The 20,680-nt window shown below is 50.3% G+C and overlaps 1 protein-coding gene across 6 annotated transcripts in view; it reads right to left on the bottom strand.

Annotated features, from left to right (window-relative positions):
- ACOX2 (acyl-CoA oxidase 2) overlaps positions 1-13,776 on the bottom strand; it is a 29,173-nt gene extending 15,397 nt beyond the window's left edge. For 3 of the 6 annotated variants that reach the window (XR_011427271.1, XM_023620178.2, XM_070238750.1), the window contains exons 1-11: positions 13,654-13,776; positions 11,338-11,509; positions 10,752-10,914; positions 10,388-10,539; positions 9,897-10,004; positions 7,570-7,689; positions 7,134-7,249; positions 6,276-6,445; positions 4,119-4,281; positions 2,782-2,972; positions 966-1,145 (exon numbers count right to left, since the gene is read on the bottom strand). Coding sequence is in view for 5 of the 6 variants with exons in the window: in XM_023620178.2 (XP_023475946.1) it covers positions 966-1,145; positions 2,782-2,972; positions 4,119-4,281; positions 6,276-6,445; positions 7,134-7,249; positions 7,570-7,689; positions 9,897-10,004; positions 10,388-10,539; positions 10,752-10,914; positions 11,338-11,497 (1,523 nt within the window). In the remaining variant the exon portion in view is untranslated. Of the gene's footprint in view, positions 1-965; positions 1,146-2,781; positions 2,973-4,118; positions 4,282-6,275; positions 6,446-7,133; positions 7,250-7,569; positions 7,690-9,896; positions 10,005-10,387; positions 10,571-10,751; positions 10,915-11,337; positions 11,592-13,653 lie in introns of all 6 variants that reach the window. The other 3 variants (XM_070238748.1, XM_070238749.1, XM_023620179.2) reach the window with 3 other exon arrangements.
- Between the last annotated feature and the right edge of the window lie 6,904 nt (positions 13,777-20,680).

Genomic DNA, 20,680 nt, shown 5'->3' with positions numbered 1-20,680 from the left:
TGTCCCACATATAAAATAGAGGAAGATGGGTGCAGATGTTAGCTCAGGGCCAATCTTCCTCAAAAAAAAAAAGTTAGCTCTCTGAGGCCCAGGTGTTTTATCAGACTGGTTTGTTGATAGATCCCTAGTGCCTAGAATGGAGCCTGGCATATTGTAGGCTCTTAAGAAGTATTTGTGGAATAAATAAATGAACATCCCCAGTTGCTTGTGATCTTGAAATAACTACTAACCATCCCTGGGACCACAGGTTGGGATATAAGACTTCTTATGTACTGAATATTTTTTCCAGGTCGTTTTTGGTGATTTAGTTGGGGAGGGGTTCAGAAGGTCTCCTTTTTAGGTAATTAAAGCTCTCTGTCTTTTTTGCGATGATGTCCGGCTTGGCCAGGACTCTTTGTTCCCAGCCCCTGGCATGTTTGCACATGCTTGACACAGTTGGTGCCTGACAATATTTGTTGAATGACAGACTGGATGAGTCCCTGGTCTTGTCCTTGTTCCTTGGAGCCTACTACACCGTGGAAATAAACTAATTCTATCCCTTGATATGGTCATATTTTTGGAAATTATTTTTAGATTGTGGAATATTTCAAACCTATGAGTACGACTTTATTTATTGGTATTTACATCCTGATACATTCATAGTATTTACAGATGAGTACATTCTTTGTATTACAAATCACAATAAGAACCTAAAGATTTTAAAAATCCCTTGCACTGGTCAGAGAGGTGATGTCCTTCTACTGGCTTGACCAGAATGGGGAAGCGATGGTGGCCCATGGCTGATGGGTGTGACTTCCCCTCCTCTCTGCCTATGCTGGCAGGAGCTGAGAGGACTGAGGAGGCTGGGGAAGGGAGTAGTTTTGGGAAGAGTATCCATGAACGCCCACCCAGCCAATCCCAAAGGCCTTCATGGGGGAAGGAGCCTGTCCCCAGGTGGGATGGCTGATTTCTCAGCTCTGGCTCACCTGGCTGCCACGTGTGCCCAGGCCGTGGTATAGAGCTCTGGGTGGAAGAAGTCGGCTGCCCTCTGGGCCGGACACCTGGCCAGGTCAGGTGCGGTCAGGTATGCAACAGACTGAGGGAGAGACCTCTGCAGAGTGGGGCCCAGGGACACCTGAGTTCGCTGGTAGCTCTTCACCAAAAACCTGCGGAGTGGGGGTGCGGGCAGGGGAGGGGGTGCGGGCAGGGGAGGGGGTGAGGAGTTGCAGGACAGCCCAGCACTCCTCTCCCCCAGAGATATGCACTCGTATACTCCCTGTGGGAGAACCAGGGTCACCCCGTTTCTGGCCCCGGTCCTCCACCCCCAGCCAGCCTGCTGTGGGACCCTCAGAAAAGTGCATCCCGAGGCTGAAGTGGTGGAGGCTGGGCGGGCACTCTCAGATCCTGAACGTAAACCCTTTGATATATGAGCAAACAGAATCTTTTCTGTGGCCTAGGATCATGTGATTTAGGGATATATGATGGATCGTACAGTGACTGCGGAAATCAAAACTTCCTTAGCTGCAAAAAGGAGAATAGATGCAAGAACGCTAAGATGAGTGGGAAGATTATAGGTGACTCTCAGCTGCTTCCTTGTGATGACCCAGCGCTTACAGGCTCTGGGCTCAGAGGACCGTGGATTTCCATGCAGCTCTGCTGAGACCTGTGTGATGCTGTGGAAGTTACTTCACCTCCCTCAGCCTCAGTTTCTCCATCTCTAGATGGGGATGATAATGCTCACCTGATAGGAGGTTTGTGCCAACTGAATGTCAAGGGCTTGGCACAGTGTGTCTAATACATGCTACTGTATTCATTTTGTAATTTGAAAAATCCCCAATAAAAGTTATATATTAAAAAAAAATTCTAAGAAATGTTATATAGCATATTTGCCAGTAAACTGCATGGAGAAGCCACCTGAGAACAGGTAAATGTGAAAGGCCTCATCAGCCACGCTCCCCCACAGACATAGGAGAGAGAGGAGGCCGCCTCAGCCACTCCTTCCTGCCCCTCGTGGCAGCCTCCCCTGTGCAGGCCCTGTGCTAAGTCTAGGGACACAGCAGCGAGCACTGCGGGTGGGCTGCCTGCCCTCAAGGAGCTCCCGGTCACACACAAAAAGACACGTGCAGATTGTGATAACCACTCCGAAGGGAAAGGACAATGCTGAGACGGAGGACCAGGGTGGTGTTAGTCTAGACTGAGTGGTCAGGGAGGGCATCTGAAGGAGGCGTCATTTTAGCAGAGACCTGAGGGATGAGAAGGAGCTGGCCGTACAACAATAAATTGGGGGCAGAGAGTTTTAGGGGGAGGGAAGTGAGTACGAAGGCCCCATGGTGGGAAAGAAGAAATGTGTGGCTGGCAGAAGTGAAGAGGCAGGAGCGTGTGGGAACAGGATAGAGAGGGCGAGGACCTGGAGGCCACAGTGTGGAGGGCGGCATTTTCCTATGAGCAGAGGGAAACCATTGAAGAATTTTAAGCAAGGGAAAGATGTGATTGTCTCCAGGCTTTGAAAAGATCACTCTGGCTGCCCGTGGAGGACTGGAGTGGGGCAGGGAGGAAGCGGGAGACCAGGGAGGAGACTGACGCTGTTGTCTGCAGGAGGGGACAGTGGCCTGGCCGGGAGCTGCAGTGAATCTGGGGAGAAGTGGATGGATTGGAGACATACTGTGGGAGCTGGACAGTCCCTGAACAGCGCTCCCCAAAGTCTGCTCTCTCCTTAGGCATGGGACGGATGCTTCAGCCCAAGTAGAAGCCCCCAGGGTTTCCCAGGGGCTGGGCAGAGGCCTGGGCCAGTCGTGGGCTTACCTGGCCATCTGTAGGTAAAGCACGGTGTTCTCACCCTCAAAGGTGCAGGAGGCTGTCACTTTGGTGACCAGCGATGGCAGGCCGCTCAGCTTTGAGTAGCCATGTCCACCGCAGGCCCTGCGGCACAGCTCGGCCCCATAAGTGCAGAAGTCCGACACCATGGCCTTTAAACCTGCACTCAGTGCGTGAAGCTGCAAGAATAGGAAGGGGGTGAGGTGGTGTAAGGGGGTCCTCCAGTAACAACCATACACTCATTGAGCACCTCCTGTATGCTGAGCACAACTCTGTGAAGTCAGAATTATCTCCTCAGCTCACAACTCTATGAATGAGAAGGCTGAGACTCAGAGAGGTTCTGTGACTCACACAATGAGGCCATGTAGCTGTAGGAGCAATAAGGACACAAGAAAACTGTCCAGGCCAGTGTCTCCAGGATCTTGGAAAAAGGATGTTTCTTGGATGGGGCTCACCGTCATCCAGGAATTATGGATTTTGCTGGCAAGCAGAGGTTTTGGAGAGCTGGCCTGTGAGGATGGATGTCCATCATCAAGCCCCTGTCTTGAGTTGTCGGTGGAGCTGCCAGGCAGCAGGCCTGGTTTGAGTTTTTGGTTCTTGAAAGCTCCTCACCATCTTTAGACTTTTAAGTCCTCAGGAGGAAGGTCCTGTCCCTTAACCTCTCTGTACTTTGCTTTCCTCATCTGTAAAATGAGGCTATCAATGGTGCCTGCTGTACAGTCCAAGGACTAAAGAAGCAACACTTATAAAGCACAGGGCCCAGACACACTGACTCTTAGTGTACGTGTGAGCCCATGGTCCTTGATCTGAGACCCTTTGGGCCAGATGTGTTTTGGAATCAGATTATTTTTTGAATTTCAGAAAAGTGAAGCAGGACATTTAAGGTAGATTATATATAATATGCCTAGAGGAGTCTGGGGCAGCCTTGGAGATCAAACACATTAATGTTTCTGCTGCAAAATGTACTCACACTCAGCGGGATAAATCAGGTCAGTTCAGGTCAAACTGCGCCACCGAATGAGATCTACACGCCTTTTGGTTTCCGGAGCTTTTTGGGTTTTAAATGCACATCAGGCATGGGTGCACCAGTGTTCCATATGCTATGTGTAATTATCTCCTCTAACATTTTTGGAGCTTTTTGGGGGCCAGACAGGTGGATTTATGTGTCGGGGTACAGTTCATCCTGGCTGCCCTGGGATGTTGGAAGGCTGGGGAGGGGGAAAACGAAGGAGCCCATGGAAGCAGGACTCGGGCCGTTTCCCCATGGGCCAAACAATTTCAGCCACCCCATCCCAGCTCCCGCGCCCCCCGCAGACAGCAGAGACCTCAGGCAGGAGGCTGAAGTCCCTGTCCAGAATGGCATCGTGGGAGTCATGCAAGAATTCCAAGAGGCTTCTCGCCAGGAAATGGAAGGCATAGGCTGTTGCCAGCTGAGGAAGGAGCTTCTGCTGCTGCGTCTGGTAGTCCAGGATTTTCGCCTCTGGCTCACTGTGGGGAAGAGAAGCGAAAGGTTTAGAAGATTGCTACATCCCACATTCACCTTCGCATATCCCCAGTGCCATAAAAGCCTTAAGAACTGACAGTTCTTATATCTCATTACAAAACTTGATCTGAACTGACACGGGGCTTGTGATAATCTTGTGAAATCCCATCTCACATGAATATCCACTTATTACACTGCAGAAATACTGATGTGTTGCCTGATGGGTGCTGCCCCTTGTGGGAGACGTTTATAAAATTACAGCATATGCACCTATTATCCTGCTGAAATCTGGAAAGCTCTGAATTCCAACACTTCTAGTTCCAGGGATTTTGGGTGAGGGCTTGTGGCCCTGTACCCCTGATGATTTGAACCTTGACCTTTCGCTGCCCTGGTGCTCTTGCTGTGTGCTGGGAAACACGTTGAGCCTAAGAACTCTGAGGGTGTGAGGGGTCCATGGTCACTATCTGTGCGTTGAAAGAAGGTGTGAATGTGAGAAGCCTCCACGGCCGCCGATGGGGAGGAATCTGGGTCTCCTCGTTGGGCCAGCAGCCCCTCTCCTGGACATGGGCTATTATAACCATCTTTGGGACACTTCTGCCATCCGGAAAACTGGGCTCTGGACAGGACATCATCGGCAGCACCTTCTTTTCAGTGCCTCTGTCCCCTGGAGAAGATTCAGCCTGCGATTCTGAAGCCCAGGCTGGCTGAGGGTGCCGTGGTTTGCCAGAGAAAATGGCCCTGGGCTAAGGGCCTGGCACGCTTTGTTGCATTTCATCCTCAACACTGCCCTGAAAGACCATTCCTCTCATGTCCATTTTGTCAATGAGGAAGCTCAGGAACAACGAGGCTGGTGGCCAGCCTAAGCTCCAACAGACAGCAAGTGGCCTAGCTGAGTGTGGCACCCAGGTCTGCCTGGCATCTGACCCTCTGTCCGTTTGCATTACAGTTCTGGATCCTTGAGTCCACAGCATGAAACACCACCAGGCTCTTGGACTGGGGGTTCTCAGGTTCCAGTCCTGGTGATCTCACTCTTCACTTTCTAAAGTAAGAAAACTGAGGCCCAGAGAGCCCAAAGGATGTGCCCAGGGTCACTTAGCAGAACTGAGACAGGAACTACCAGGTTGAAGCCCACCGCTCAGCCCCATGAGTTCAGTCAGTTATGCTGTGTCCAGCTCTACCCTCTCTTCCTGTGCCCGCTCTGTGGCACCACGTGCCCAGGCTCCATTTTGCTGTAACCTGGAGGAGTCCATTTGGGACATATTTATTCTAAAAAATTATTTGTCATTTACTTGAAATTCAAATTTAACTGGCAGTTCTGTATTTTTATTTGCTGAATTGGGCAACTGTCCATATGTGCGCATGCATGCATGTGTGTGTGTTTGTGTACACTTAGTTAAAACAGAGAGTACAATTAGCCCTTGCTCTTCGGTGCCATGGAGTGGAAGGAGTGTTAGCTGGACACAGCCACGTACAGCAAAATGGATCTAGACTTGGACATACCACAGTCAGATGTTGACAGATACAGCTAGACAAAACCAACTTCAGCCATATGTGGTCTGGTGTGACAGTTGGACTTTGCCAGACACACTCACTCACACCTTGACAGAAGAAACTCAAGAGCCACGGTCACCTGCTGCTTGGCAGCTGGCTGGCCCAGACCTACTCAGCCAGGCACAGCCACAAGACCCCAGTTGGACTTGGACAGACTGAGGTCTGGTGGTACAGGGCCAAAGACTCACAATCACAGAGCCCGACGGGGCTGGACATTGACAGACCCAGGTCAGGCCAGCTGGTCAGCCGAGGTTAGAGGGAGCCAGGTAGAGACCTCACAGATGTGGCCAGATGGGCCAGGTCTGAGCAGACTACGTGTGTGTGGCGGGGGTGTGTAATGCATGCTCCCGGCACCCTGCTCGGGCAGAGGGGGTGGTGTCAGGCGGCAGGCTCTGTGGGACTGAGAGGTAGCCCTGTCTGTAGTGGTTGGCCTCTGGGTGCGCCTTGCCTGGGCCGGAGCCGGGACTGGTGGCGTATGATGGAGTAGCGAATGGCGATGACACAAGCCTTTTGCAGCTCAGCTGTGATGCCCGGTAACAGCTCCACCCGCGTCACCACCATGGAAAGGTAGTTGCTCTGTGCTGTTCCGAGCTTGATGTAGGTGCCATCTGGCAAGACCTGGTGGACCAAGGATGGGCACTGGGTCTGAGCCAAGGCTCTCTAGGCTGCCCCACCCCAGAACTGTGGGCCTCCACGCCCTGCGGGCACCACAGTTCTCAAATTGCTCACCCAGAGCAGACACAGCCGGCCAACAGCCAGAATGCCGTTGTATGGCCACACTGATTGTTAAAACAGAAACATATCCATGCTTGTTGCTCAACAGCCACTGCCCCAAGTGCCCTGGTTCATAGCTCCTCTCCTGGGACACCCTGGGTCTCCCTACGATCCACAGCTAAAGGTTATGCTTGGCAAAATGGGGACCTCCAGAACTTTCTCCAGCACTCAGCTGGTGTCTGTTCAGTGATGGTTATGTCTAGGCCTCACTGCAGATAAATAGGACTGTCCTCTTCGCCTCATCCTTCTTCTTCTCACATCACCTTGCCACCCTACCCTATGATTGCTCTGCCACCCCATGAGGTGAGCCTTTACCTGTGAGAACTCTGAGGCTCAGAAAGGCCAAGTGACTTGCCCAAGATCACACAGCTCCTAAGCTGGGGTTTTACCCAGGTCTATGGGAGCCTCTGTGGGGTGGGAGGTGCCCCAAACTCAGCTCTGTGGAAGAGGACCGAGAGCCAGCAGCAGTCTGCGGGGGGCCGTTGTCCCCTCTCCAGGCATGGCAGGCCTGTAGCCTCCCCAGGCTCCCTACCTGTGCAAAGCGGCTCAGCATGTTCTCCCTGGGGACCCGCACGTGGTCCAGTTGCAGGAAGCCATTGTCTACATGGTCAAGGCCCATCTTGGGCCCAATGTCTCCAACAGTGATTCCTAGAAGATGGAGATGGGAACATCCTTCAGTCGAGCGCTTGCTGTGTGCCAGGTACCACACACCCACATTCTAGCTCACCTGAGCCTCACAGAAGCCTGTGACACTGAGGTCATTACACCTGTTTGGCAGATGACCAAGCTGAGGTCAGACAGGTGCTGAATCTTGCTCAAAGTCACCCAGTCAGTTAGCACCAGGTCTGTCCAACTGGACCCAAGGGCGACATGTCCCAGCTTCTCCCAGGGACCTCTAGGGCCCCGGGACAGGGAGGCCTGGCAAGGTTTCCTCCTGGCAGGGGCTGGAGGGAGCAGCAAGGGCTTACCTGGCAGTGGGGTGTGGTCCTGGAGGCTCCGGATGGGTACTATAAAGGCGTGCATGCCCTGCCGGGCTCCCGAGCAGATCAGCTGGGCCTGGACCAGGGCATGGGTGGCTGACCGTCCCACTGAGGGCAGAGAGATGAGAGGCCCAGAGTGATCCCTGGGCATGAGGCCCTGGTGTACAGAGCAGACGGCTGACCCTCTCCATCGGAACCTGGATGTGGGCCCAGTCTGTAATGGGTTAGGAGGACCAGTGTGGTGGTGTGGGGGAAGGGCAAGGCTCTCTGTGAGGCTGGGATGAGGGTTAGTTTGATCTGCCCCAGAGGATGTGGGTCGGGGGGGATCACAAGGAGCCTGGAGGGTGAGGGGCGTTTTCCAGGGGAGCCACCCAGGGAAGAGTGTGCAAGGTGGAGGGAACAGGATGCTCAGAAGCTTGAGGACTGGATGGGCTTGGTGGGGCCAGGCAGTGGAGAAGGTAGCATTCAGCGCAGCAAAGGGCTGCTTGTTCAGGATGCCCCTTGACTCACATGGCCTTGACTCATCCTTAGAAATAACTGGAACCATTCAAAGAGCTGGCTCTTTGAGTGGCTGGCTCTGGAAGGCACTGGGTTGGAGGGATTTATGCAGAGCCATTTGGTGGCTGGAGGTGCAGGGGGCTCAGTCTAAATGTCAGGGATGTGTAGCAACTGCCCTACGATTACACAGGCAGGAGCCCCATGGTGTAGGGAGGCTCAAGGAGGCTCATGGAGATCTTGAGGGGACCAAAGCGCCCTGAACCCTCTGGGTGCTTTCTCTTCCAAAGGCAAAGCTTGACAAAGGCTATGGATTTTAACGAAAACGGCCTGAATGGAACAATCCGGGAAAGCTTGGCATCTTTTAAAATTTGGTTCTGCTACAAGTGTGTTGCTCTTGAGTGATTTTCTTTGGAATCAAGGAGACAGGGTCTTTAGGTCAGAGCTGCTGGGGTTTGTGTGTCAGGATCCATGCAAGAACACTGGTCCCAAGTGACGGGGATGTGTGCATCACTCCCCGACCCCAGCTCATGGCACCTTTGGGGCCTCAAAAAGTTACTGATCCCAGAGAGGAGGGAACCACCCCCAAAGAGCCAAACAAATCTAGCAGTGACTTGCTCAAGGCACTGCGAAGGGGGCAAGCTTTTTTTTTCTGTCCTCAAAAACCTATTAATGAATCACTCTGCCATCAACCTAATAATAATAAATACAGATAATTATCATTTATTGAAACCCAGGTGGTAGCAAACCCTCTGCTAGCGCTTTCCAGTTCTCACAGGGCATGTGGGATGAGCCCCATTTTCCAGATAAGGAAACTGAGGCTCCGAGAGCAGGTTGCCGTGTTCAAGGTTACTGGCCTGGAAGGGGCAGAACTGGGATTTGAATGCTGTCTGATTCCAAAGGCTGGCTTCTTTTCACTGCTGTTTTGACAGCTGTCATTCATTTTCTCTCTCTCTCTCTCATTGCTCTCTCACGTCACTCTCTTATTTCTCTCTCCTCTGTCTCTCTCATTGCTCTCTCCCTCTCTCGATCTTTCTCCCTGTCTCTGCTTGTCTGTCATCTCTCTTTCTGCTTAAGTTGGACTCCTCACATTTGTTGTATTTTTTTCTTTCCATATAAGTGTTTCACCAAATGGGTCCCCAAGTGCCACAGATGCGTGCTCAGAGGTGTATTCTCACACTGGGGGAAGAGGGCCTTGGGGGCACCCCCTCCTTAGGCTTTGGCAAATCACTGACCCTGGGGGAAGCGCGGTGCAGTCGCCACCTGGTGGCCTCAGCAGGAGGTGCGGGGCCAGTGGCCTGATTGGCGCTGGCGGCAGGCCAGAGCCTTTCCGGGGGTCTGGGGGTCTGAGGGTCCAGGGCTCCGGAGCACGGGCCCTGAGCGGTGTTTCTCTCTCACTGTGTAATTGCATGGCCCTGGACTCTGGCTGGTGGCAAGCTTTGGGAGATGAGAGGAACTGGGGTTATGGGGAGTTCCTGGGACTAGCCCAAGTGTGTGTGTGTGTGCGTGTGTCTGTGTGGGGGCCGAGTGTGTGAGAGAGCTCTTGGCCCTCATGCCCCAAAGGCTGGGTCGGTTTCCTCAGCTACTTCAAGGTTCCCTTGGGGTCCTCTGAGCCACTCACTGATGAAATTCTTCCTATCCCACCTATTTTACAGAGTAAAACAGTGAGGCTCAGGGAGGTGAATTGACTTGCCCGAGGTCCCCAGCCTAGAACAGGGAATCAATCTGAGTTCTGTTGGACATCAAAATCTGTGCTGTTCTGCCATCCAGCTTTGTTCTCCCTGGGGACAGATGGGGCTGGGGGATGGATGGATACTCACGGTCCCCAGGCCACCATTTGATGGCAGTCATTGTGGGGCTGTGCACCACAAACTCCTGGGTGGCTGCATCGTAGGTGGCTTCAGTCTCCAAGCCCTGGAGATATGTCCCTTGGAATCAAGGAGGGGAGTTAGATGTCAGGCCAAAGGGGAATCTCCCCTGGGGAGCAGTGTCTACGCAGGCCTGGAACTCTCAGGCACCAGCCCTGTGTGGATGGGGGTAGCTCCAGCTGTGGGCTGTGTGGGGCACACATAGCCAGCTCATGACAAGGGATGGTCGCTGACATTTCCAGAAGGGGTGACTTGCCCCACTGCTACCCATACAATGTTCATGTAGATTAGAAAAAGGCACCCCTTCCTCAACACCCCTGACCGCCACCTGCTGTAACGTTTTCATCTTAAACACACCAATCTATGACTCCCGAGAAGTGGACGGGCCCTCTGGGACTGTGCAGTGTGCTACCTGTACCCTGCATGCCACAGCCCTGGCTCACCATGTCCCAGTTCTGTCTGGGCGTACGTCCCGATGATCTGGAACTTGTTGCACACTGGGACCCATTTAGCAATCTGCTCCTCTGAGCCCAGGCTCCTGAGGGCTTTTAGGAAGATATGCTGCAAACTGAAGCCCAGACTTCCAGAAAGGGTTCTGGAGGGGAGAGACGCTGTGGTTGAGCAGCCTGTGGGAGACAGGGGCCCAGGTACCCTTAGCTAGAGCAGGGCGCTGGAGGGAAGGGGCACCTGGCATCCTGGTTCCCAGCAAGTACTGCCTTTGTTGGGGGCAGCAGCTCATGGGATAAGGGGCTTCCGGGGGATCCCAGGGGAATTCCTCTCTGGTGGAGCTGCCCTGGGGGTGAGCACCTGTAAGCGTAATATGCTTCACGACTGTCTTCTGCCCAGCCCTGGCGCTGTGCTAGCATCTGCAAGTGGAATTTCTTCTCAACGGCGGCCTCATAACATTCACTCTGGGTCAGGAAATAATTATCCTTCAGGCTAAACTCTGGGTCACTGTGGATGATGCTCTCTGCCAGGGACAGAGAAGAGAGGGCTTAGAGACCTGAGTGAGGTTCCTGGCACCTTCAAATCTTCCCACCCAGGTGCCTCATGGACAGGGAAAGGAAGTCAGACATTACTGTTATTTTATAGATGAGACGCCTGAGGCCCAGAGGTGGGAAAACGACTCGTCCAAGGTTACAAAGCTATGCAGTGGCAGAATAAGGACCAGCATCCAGGTCTTCTGCTGCCTAGGACTTTTCTATCGCTCAAATGGGCTCAGGGAATATTGACATGTTAAAGATACCTTTTAGTCCAAAGGAATGAATCTCTAACAGTTGAGTTTTGAGAGAAAAGTTTGTTATCTGAAGGTAGGACTGCTAGTGAAAGACTCTTCTTCCAGGAAAAGCACATGGGGACAAAGCAGATCCTTCGTTTCCCAGCCTCCTCTTACCGACTTTCCTCCGGAGTGCAGTGTCCTGGGCCCCTCCATCAAGGATGTTGGTGAGCCGCTCCACGTCGAAGGTTTGCTTGTACCTTTCACTCTCTATGTCGGGGTGCACTTGCCTGCTCCAGGTGTCCCCCATTGACACTCGGTGCACTGGGCTGCCCATCCTCGCCTGGATCTGCGTGGGGTTTGAGGAGAGACACTGCTGGCCTGGCTGCTCTGAGCCCTGGGTGGTGCTAAGAACCTGTGGGTAGGAGGAACTGCCCAGGGCTGAGTGTCAGCCAGGGCTGCCTAGTGGAGGAAGGAACGCCCCTGAAATATTTGAGTGGCACTCCATCCCCACACTCCTCCCTGTGGGCACTTGGCTGAGTACTAGGCATTGTCTAGGTGTTGTTTGCAGTAACCATTCAGTGAATGGTAGTTCAACACCTGTTAGCCAAGGTTTGGACAGGGTCTGATCACCAAGCTCACGCTCTGTTCACTGCAGTTTGCATTACAAGCTTTGCCTGGGGAAATTCTCATGACAAATGGATGAAGGTCACACATGAAGAAAATTAATCTTAGGTTAAGTGTGTGGGCTCTAGCCACACAGCTGGAGTCTGTGCCACAAAGCACATGCTGTGTCCACACTACAGCCCTGCCATGGGGGCTCACTGGGGGGACCTCTGGTCCCATTCACCTGGTTCCCTAAGGCCTAGGCTCATTTGACCCATTTCTGTCAGCCTTGAGGGGTACTGTGGAGCCGAGGGGAGGAAGGTTGCTCCCTGTCTGTGAGATGTTCCCCTTGAAACCCCTGTGTGGCCCCAGTAGCCAGGGTGGACCCAGCATCCTTCATGGTAAATCCTTGGCCTCTTAGAAGCCCCTGTTCCCCCAAGCAAGGCAGCCACCAGGTATGCTCCATTCTACTTCTCGAGTCCCTCGAATCCATCTAGTCTATTCCTTCCATCCCCCTGGCTACCGCCAGCCCACCATCATTTCTCTCCTGGCCTCGGGGTCTCTCTTGTGTGTTCTCCCAGCTGCCAGGGAGACCCCGTAACTGCAATTGCATTGTTTTCCTCCCCTGCTTGGAATTTGCTCCTCGGTGCCCACTGTTTTGGGATGAGGTCCATGCTCCCTGCCATCCAACCGCCTCCCACCCCTCTCACCCCTCACCCCATAACCCCTGCTCCCCCCACCCCAGGCTTCCTCTCCATCTCCTGCTAACCTGCCCCCCTCCACTCCCTTTCCTAGTGAGCCCCAGGATCTAGGGACCCCTCCCCTAAGAAGCCCTCTTGACAGCAGCACCCCCTGGGGGAACAAAGCAACCCTTTGGTGCCCCCACTGGGTGCTATTAGAGGGGATAATAAGGAACAGTTCTTTATTTACTCCAATGTCCCTCTTCCAAGGCAGTGAGTGACCAGGGGGCTGGTCTGCTTTGCCTTGGGGCCTGCGAGCCTAGCTCACCGGAGGCAGGCTGTCAATCTCTCCTGCAGGCAGCCACTATTTTGATTCCCTTTCTTCTTCACCACAATCCTGGAGATACGCTCCTGTTACAATTACCATCTTACAGAAAGGGCAGGAGCCCAGGGATGGGGGGAGACTTCGTAAGTTCACACAGCCACATGTAGCAAATGGGAGTCCTACAGAGGCTTCCAAACTGATACGCCTAAGTGGGTGACAGGGCCGTGGGGATGTTGACAAGGGGCCTGGAACGTTCAAGGAGCCCCCATCATCTGCCCCCTGGACCCCTGCAAGGCTGCCTGGCCTGCATCCTCTCTTCCTGGCCCTCCTCCTCTCTGCCTCTTGTTGCCTCCATTACAACTGCTGCTGCCTCCTTGCTGTGCTGGCACATTCTAGGCCTCACCCCTCTGCTGGGGCTGTGTCCTCTGCCTGGAGCACTCCTCCCCAGATGTCCTCATGGCTCCCTCGTTACCTCCTTCAAGTCTTTGATCAATGTCACCTGGCCTGTGAGGCCCACCGGGCCACCCTCCCTAAATCCCCAGCCCCTCCCCCGGCATTCCCAATCTTCCTCACTCTGCTCTCCTCTTTCTCTTTTCACTTATCCTAACTTACGAGATAATTTACTCATTTACTGAGTTTTTATTTATTGCTGTCTCCCCCTACCAAAGGTGAACCCCAGGAGGACAGGGTTCCTTGTCACATCAGTGCCGTAGCTCTAACACCTAGCACAGGGCCGGGGCCACAGGTGTTGCCTAGTAGATAGTGTTGAATGAAAGAGAGCAGCGCTCAGAGTCATCAGGAGTGGCAGGGAGGGTCGTTACTCAGGGGGTCAGGGGTCTCCCAGGCCCTTCCTTGTCCCTCGGCGCTGCTCGCCTAACTCACCTCCGTCCTGTGTCCTGTGTAGTCCTGTGTCTGCACTGTGGGTGTGGCCTGACCTCTAGCTGCCAGCCGAAGCCTGTCATTGGCAGGCCGCCTAGCCCCTTTCTCCTCCCCTAGAAGGGCCGGAAGACTGAAGGCTCTGCCTGGCAGGCTGTCAGCTCTTGGTTGAACTCGCGGCCTGTTCTCTCCTGCCCCCTAGGTGGATGTGACTGTGGCCAGCTGCCACCCCAGCACTGGGCTGCCCTGGGAGAATTTCTGTGAGGATGAAGCAGGATAGATAGCTTAGCACGAGGCTGGCTGGGCAGCTCGGTGAGTGCCAGCTATGGGACCCCCGTCTTTCTCTTCCTCTCCCTGCCTGTCTGGCTCCGTCTCCCAGGGCCTGGGCCTGGTAAAATGCACACACTTTCCCTCTGCAGAAGGAAACACCACAGTCCCCAGTTGGAATCCAGAGACCTGGGTTCAGATCCCCGAGATGTGACTCTGAGTTCTTTCACTTCTCTAAGCTTCCCTCCCCTAGTCTGTAACTCACAGGGTCTAAAGGAAAGCTCTTGGTCAATTCTAAAATCCTAAGCATTTGTAACTGGAGATTATTACCGTTTTCTTGGTTCCCCATGAAAGAATTTCTTTTTTTTTTTTTTTTTAAGATTTTATTTTTTCCTTTTTCTCCCCAAAGCCCCCCGGTACACAGTTGTGTATTCTTCGTTGTGGGTTCTTCTAGTTGTGGCATGTGGGACGCTGCCTCAGCGTGGTCTGATGAGCAGTGCCATGTCCGCGCCCAGGATTCAAACTAACGAAACACTGGGCTGCCTACAGCGGAGCGCGCGAACTTAACCACTTGGCCACGGGGCCAGCCCCCCATGAAAGAATTTCTTAATTCCCAGGAGTGATGTTTGATGCTGGAATTTCTGATTCTTCAGCAGCCTGCTGGTGAGGTATTCACGGGCAGATATGTGAGGTCTTCGGTTGTACAGGATGCATTGATTTGTTTACTCATCAATACGTATTTTGGAGTGCCCACAATGATCTAAGCACAGGGGTACAGCAAGAAGCAAAAATAAAACTAAACAAAACTGTCTCAGTCCCCTGCCCTTGGGACACATCCTGGTGGAGAGTTGGGGGCTGCTGGGGAGACGAGAGTCACAGTAGGGCTGAGCTGGAGACCTAGACAGGATACTCACAGCCATTTCTAAGGACTTGATAACTTTTTTGAGCTTAAAACCTTCTTGCCCTCTCTCTGATCCCACTGTCCCCACGCCCCTTCTGCTTTCCCTGTCCAGCTCATCTTCATCCTTTCATCTCATGACAAATGTCATAATCTCTTGGGAAGTCATCCCGGTCTGGATTCAAAGCTCCTGAATCTGCTTTCTTAGCCCCAGGCTTTTGCCCTTTGTGGTGTAATAAAAAATACATCTTTGGTCTTTTTTGTGTGTGTGTGAGGAAGATTGGCCCTGAGTTAACATCTGTTGCCCATCCTCCTCTTTTTGCTTGAGGAAGGCTGTCCCTGAGCCAACATCTGTGCCACTCTTCCCCTACTTTAAGCAGGAGGCTGCCACACCATGTCTTGACAAACGGTGCTATGTCCACCCCCCAGGATCTGAACCTGTGAACCCGGGGCCGCTGAAGTGGAGCATGTGAACTTAACCACTACTCCACTGGGTTGGCCCCCATATTTGATCTTTATTCCCAGTTCCTAAATAAACCTTCAGGAATTCTTAAAAATCCTTGGAACCTCCTGAGTGAAAAGACTTGTCTTCTGTATCTGTGGCTGGGGGCCCAAAGATAGTTTCAGGTTGCGGGGTGGTTGCCAGAAAGACCAAACCTTAATTAGAGGGTTGGGACTTTTAGTTCTTCCCACCCCCCCTACCGCCAACCTCCAGAAGAAGGAGAGGGGCTGGAGATTGAGTCAGCCACCACCGGGCAGTGGTTTAATCAATTATGCCTACATAACCAGACCTTGATAAAAATCCCTAAACAACGAGGTTTGGGGAACTTCTAAGTTGACGTGTGGGGAGGGTGGCATGCCCAGAGAGGGCCTGGAGAGAAGCTCGATGCTGCCTCCCCCATCCTTATCCTGTGCAGCCTTTCCAATTGGCTGTTCCTGAGTTGTATACTTTATAATAAACCGGTAAACATAAGTAAAGTGGCTTTCTGAGTACTGTGAGTCGTTCTAGCAAATTATTGAAGCTGTGGAGGGGGTTGTGGGAACCTCTGAATTTATAGCCAGTAGGTCAGAAGTACAGGTGGCCCCTGGGATTTGCAGCTGGTGTCTGAAGTGAGGGCAGTCTTGTGGGACTGAGCCCTAAGTCTGCGAGGTCTGTACTAACCCCGCGAGTTAGTGTCGGCATGGCATTGAGTGGTTGGATAGCCAGGTGGTGGTGGAGAATCGGAGACTTGGTTGTTGGTGTGGGACAACCACACATTTGGTGTCACAAATCGTGCTAGAAAAAGATGCCACATCCTTGGTCCCCTCGCTGCAGTGGTGGCTATTTTTTCTTTCATTATTGGTTTTTGTCTAAATCACCAGTGAAAGCAAGGATTGCTTTGCTCTTGGTCAGTAATGCAGTCCCAGCCCCAGCCCAGGGCCTGGCCTAGGTAGGTGCTCAACAAACACTTGGTGGATGAATGAATAAATAAAGGTTGGCAGGAGCCATCAAGATTTTCTACCCCAAGGGCATGGCCAAGCTTGAGGAAGGACTCTGGAGCTTTGGCAGTTTTTTGAAAGGTAGGGGTTGTTGTGGGTGTGTGGGTCTATCCTATCTGTACGTACTTGTGTACCCCGACATGAAACCCTATCCTCTAGTCTCAAAGCTAGGGATTCCTTTGGGACTACTTGTACCAAAAAGCTATGTACCCAGCTGAGATCCTGGTCTTTCTGCTGCCTTTCCTGATGGCTCCTGCCATCCTGTGCCCTTCAGGAACTCAAGGTGTTAATATCTCAGGAGCTTAAAAGGCTCCACTCAGGTGGTCCTTCTATGAAAGAGTTGCTCTGTAAAGTGAGCAATTTTCCTCTCTCCCCATGTTTCTACTCTAAAATTTGTCTTGTCTTATGATTAGCCTTAGTATCCATCCACCCCTACCCATCATTCCTTGGACAAATATTTTGGGAGCCCCTGCAGTGCATTGGACGTTGCTCAGGGTGGGACCCAGAGGGAAACCAGGTCTCAGTGAGTGGGGTGGGATGTTTATAGGTTCTCTTGTTTCCACTGCATAACAACTCTGGAAAACAGGATGCATCTCCCCATTTTTCAGGGGAGGAAACAAGCTCAGAGAGGTGTTGTCACTTGCCTGGGTTTGTACAATAAATAGATTTCAGAGATGGTTGTTGAACCAGATCTTCTGATGTCAAAGACTGACCTCAACCCATTTGTGCAAGATTGGGAAAGAAGTCAGGAAACGCAGGGCTCCTGTCATGCAGGATTTCTGAGATGTGGTGACTCTGGGAAGGTGCCCTTTCCTCCTGGGTCTCGGCCTCCTCATCTGTGGTGTGGTGTGTTTGCTCACTAAGAGGCCTCAAAGCTTACCACCATGTCCCGAGATAGTGTCCGGCTTGTGTCTTGAGGTAGAAGTAGGACCAAGCTTTGAGACCTCACCCAGAAGGTCCTGCTGGGACTAGGTGGGCCTGGATCCCTGAATCCCTTTTGCTGTTGGCAGTGGCTGTACACAAGGTGGTGGCTTCAAGGAAGGTGGCCTTGACCCTAGTTTGGAGAGGAAAGTTCTGGGTTCCAACGTGGCCTCTGCCAAGGGTTTGTTCTATCACTGCCCACGGGCAATTATTTCATTTCTCTCTGCCATAACTTCCACATCTTGACTCTCTTGAGATTAACCTCTTGATGTTCTTTTAATATTTGATGAATTCCGTGTTTAAATAGTTTCACCATCAACTTTGGAGCTGACACTGCTCTATATGTTTTGGATGTGATCATTTTAATTTTTTGCTCCAAATGATTGAATTCTCTAGCTTATTTTTTTTAATGAAAACTTTCAAACCTGCGTAAAAGTGGAGAGAATGAAATAATGAACCCACGTGTACCTAAGACACAGGTTTAACAATTATCATCTCGCATCTCCCTATTCTTTGTTTTTAACTTTTTATTTCGAAATAACTTTAGACTTTCAGAAAGTTTCAAAGAATAGTATAGAGTCTCTCTATGCCTTTTACTCAGCTTCCTCCAATGTTAACATCTTACATAACCATAGTGTAATTATTGACACTAAGAAATGACACTAACACAATACTATTAGCTAATCTTCAGAACTTATTTAAGTGTGTTGGAGGGTTCAAAAGATCAACCTCAGGTTCAATGATTTGCTAGGACTCTCAGAACTCAGAGAAGCCGTTCTTGTTGTCCTGGTGAGGTGTTTTTTTTAAGAATGTCCCTCAATTTGGATTTGTCTTGAGATTAAACTCTTGATGTGTTAGTATTTGCTTGATCATACCTCATGTAGATAACATCTTTATTTCTATTTATTCAAATGCATCTGTCTTATTTTGCCAACAGACATAAATTTAGCTCCTCGTAGGTAGGACTAAAACGCTATTTTGTGTTCTTTCTATTTTTATTGCTTAAAAATATTTAACTTTCATTTAGAATGTTTCCTTTGTATGGTATCAGGTATGAATCTAAATTAATTCTTTCTTTTACATTGTTATTCTCATGCAGAGACATGTATTGTTATTTTTGTAGAACAAATTCATTTGCCAAATGAATGAGTAAATATTGAAGGGTTTTGTGTTACCCTTAGCAAATTCACATGTTAACTTCTTATATTTGCTTGATTCTGTTTTGGAAATATCAATTCTGTGTCAGTGGTTCATTATTTCTGCCTGGACTTGATATCATTTGGTTTTATAATTATCCTTTTGTTATATGTTTTGAAATTTTAAAATTTGGTAGAGTTGAGCCCATCATGTATATGCATATATCCTTGTGTATGTGTATATTTGTGTAATTTCTTCACATGTCCCCTTTGGACATTCCTACTTGCTTATTCTTCTAGGTGAATTTCTGTAGTGGACGTCTATCGTTTTTTGTCTGCTCAGCAACCCTTCACCCTTATTTTGCTAAGAGAATTCTTCTTTCCTTTAAGGAACCCACATGCTTTGGGTGAGGTTGCTTCTGCCTCCCTGGGATGGAGGGGTGGGCATATGGTGCAGGCCTGGCCAATCATAGTATCTCAGCTCCCTGTTCAAAAGTGATTGGCTCATGACATTCTTTGCTGAAATAGAACAAAGAATCCCAAAATTCATATGGGGCAATAAAAGACCCCAAATAGCTAAAGCAATCCTGAGAAGAAAGAACAAAGCTAGAGGCATGACAATCCCTGACTTCAAAATATACTACAAAACTGTAGTAATCAAAACAGCATGGTACTGGTACAAAAACAGATACAGCGATCAATGGAAGAGAATTGAAAGCCAGAGATAAAACCACACATCTATGGATAGTTAATCTTTGACAAAGGAGCTAAGAACATACAATGGAGAAAGGAAAGTCTCTTCAATAAATAGTGTTGGGAAAACTGGATAGTCACATGCAAAAGAATGAAAGTAGACCATTATCTTTTGCCCTACACAAAAATTAACTCAAAACGTATCAAAGACTTGAAGGTAAGACCTGAAACCATAAAACTCCTAGAAGAAAATATAGGCAGTACACTCTCTGATGTGGGTCTTAGAAGGATCTTTGTGAACACCATGTCTACTTGGGCAAGGGAAATAAAAGAAAAAATAAACAAGTGGGACTTCATCAGACTAAAGAGCTTCTGCCAGGCAAAGGAAACCAGAAACAAAACAGAAAGACAACCCACCAATTGGGAGAAAATATTTGCAAATCATATATCCAACAAGGGGTTAATCTCCAAAACATATAAAGAACCTACACAACTCAAGAACAAAAAAAACAAACAGCCCAATCAAAAAATGGGCAGTGGATATGAACAGACATTTTTCCAAAGAAGCTATACAGATGGCCAATAGGCACACGAAAAGATGTTCAACCGTCCTAATCATCAGGGAAATGCAAATCAAAACAACACTAAGATATCACCTTACACCCATTAGAATGGCTATAATCACCAAGACAAGAAATAACAAAATGTTGGAGAGGATGTGGAGAAAAGGGAACCCTCATACACTGCTGGTGGGAACACCAACTGGTGCAGCCACTATAGAAAACAGTATGGAGATTCCTCAAAAAACTAAAAAAAGACATACCATACAACCCAGCTATCCTGGTACTGGGTATTCATCCAAAGAACTTGAAATCAACAATTCAAGGAAATTTATGCACCCCTATGTTCATTGCAGCATTATTCACAATAGCCAAGACGTGGGAGCAACCCTAGTGCCCATCAACTGATGACTGGATAAAGAAGACGTGGTATATTTATACAATGGAATACTACTCAGCCATAAAAAAAGACAAAAATCATCCCCCATTCACAACAACATGGATGGACCTTGAGGGTATCATGTTAAGTGAGATAAGCCAGACAGAGAAAGACAAACACCATATGTTTTCACTCATATCTGGAAGATAAACTAACACATGGACAAAGAGAACAGATTAGTGGTTACCAGAGGAGAAGAGGGTTGGCGGGGTGGGGGGAGGGCATAAGGGGTAAAGGGGCACATTTGTGTGGTGACTGACAAGTAATAATGTACAACTGAAATTTCACAGTGTTATAAACTATTATGACCTCCATAAAATTTTAAAAAGTGATTGGTTCAGGAATGAACATAAGATCCAAGTTGGGCCAATCAGAAACCCTCCTCTATGACCACCCACCTCCATATGGTTCCTAATTGGGACAGATTTTTTCTGCTGTGCTTGCTCAGTTGGAGGAGGGTCAGGGGCTACCAGGAGTCATCTTACTCCACCCTACCGCACTGCCCCCACCCCCCACCCCCTGCCCTGACACACACATAGAGAGAGCTTGCCTGAGGGAGAAAGAGTGAGAGCTGATGCCATGAGTCCCTGGATCCAACCATACCTGAGGCTTTTTTGGACTATAAATTTCTTTTCCTTCT

The sequence above is a fragment of the Equus caballus genome, chromosome 16, assembly GCF_041296265.1.
Source record: "Equus caballus isolate H_3958 breed thoroughbred chromosome 16, TB-T2T, whole genome shotgun sequence".
NCBI classification, from domain to species: Eukaryota; Metazoa; Chordata; class Mammalia; order Perissodactyla; family Equidae; genus Equus; species Equus caballus.
The sequence above is the reverse complement of the archived record's forward strand: the minus strand, read 5'-3'. Positions and strand labels throughout refer to the sequence as shown.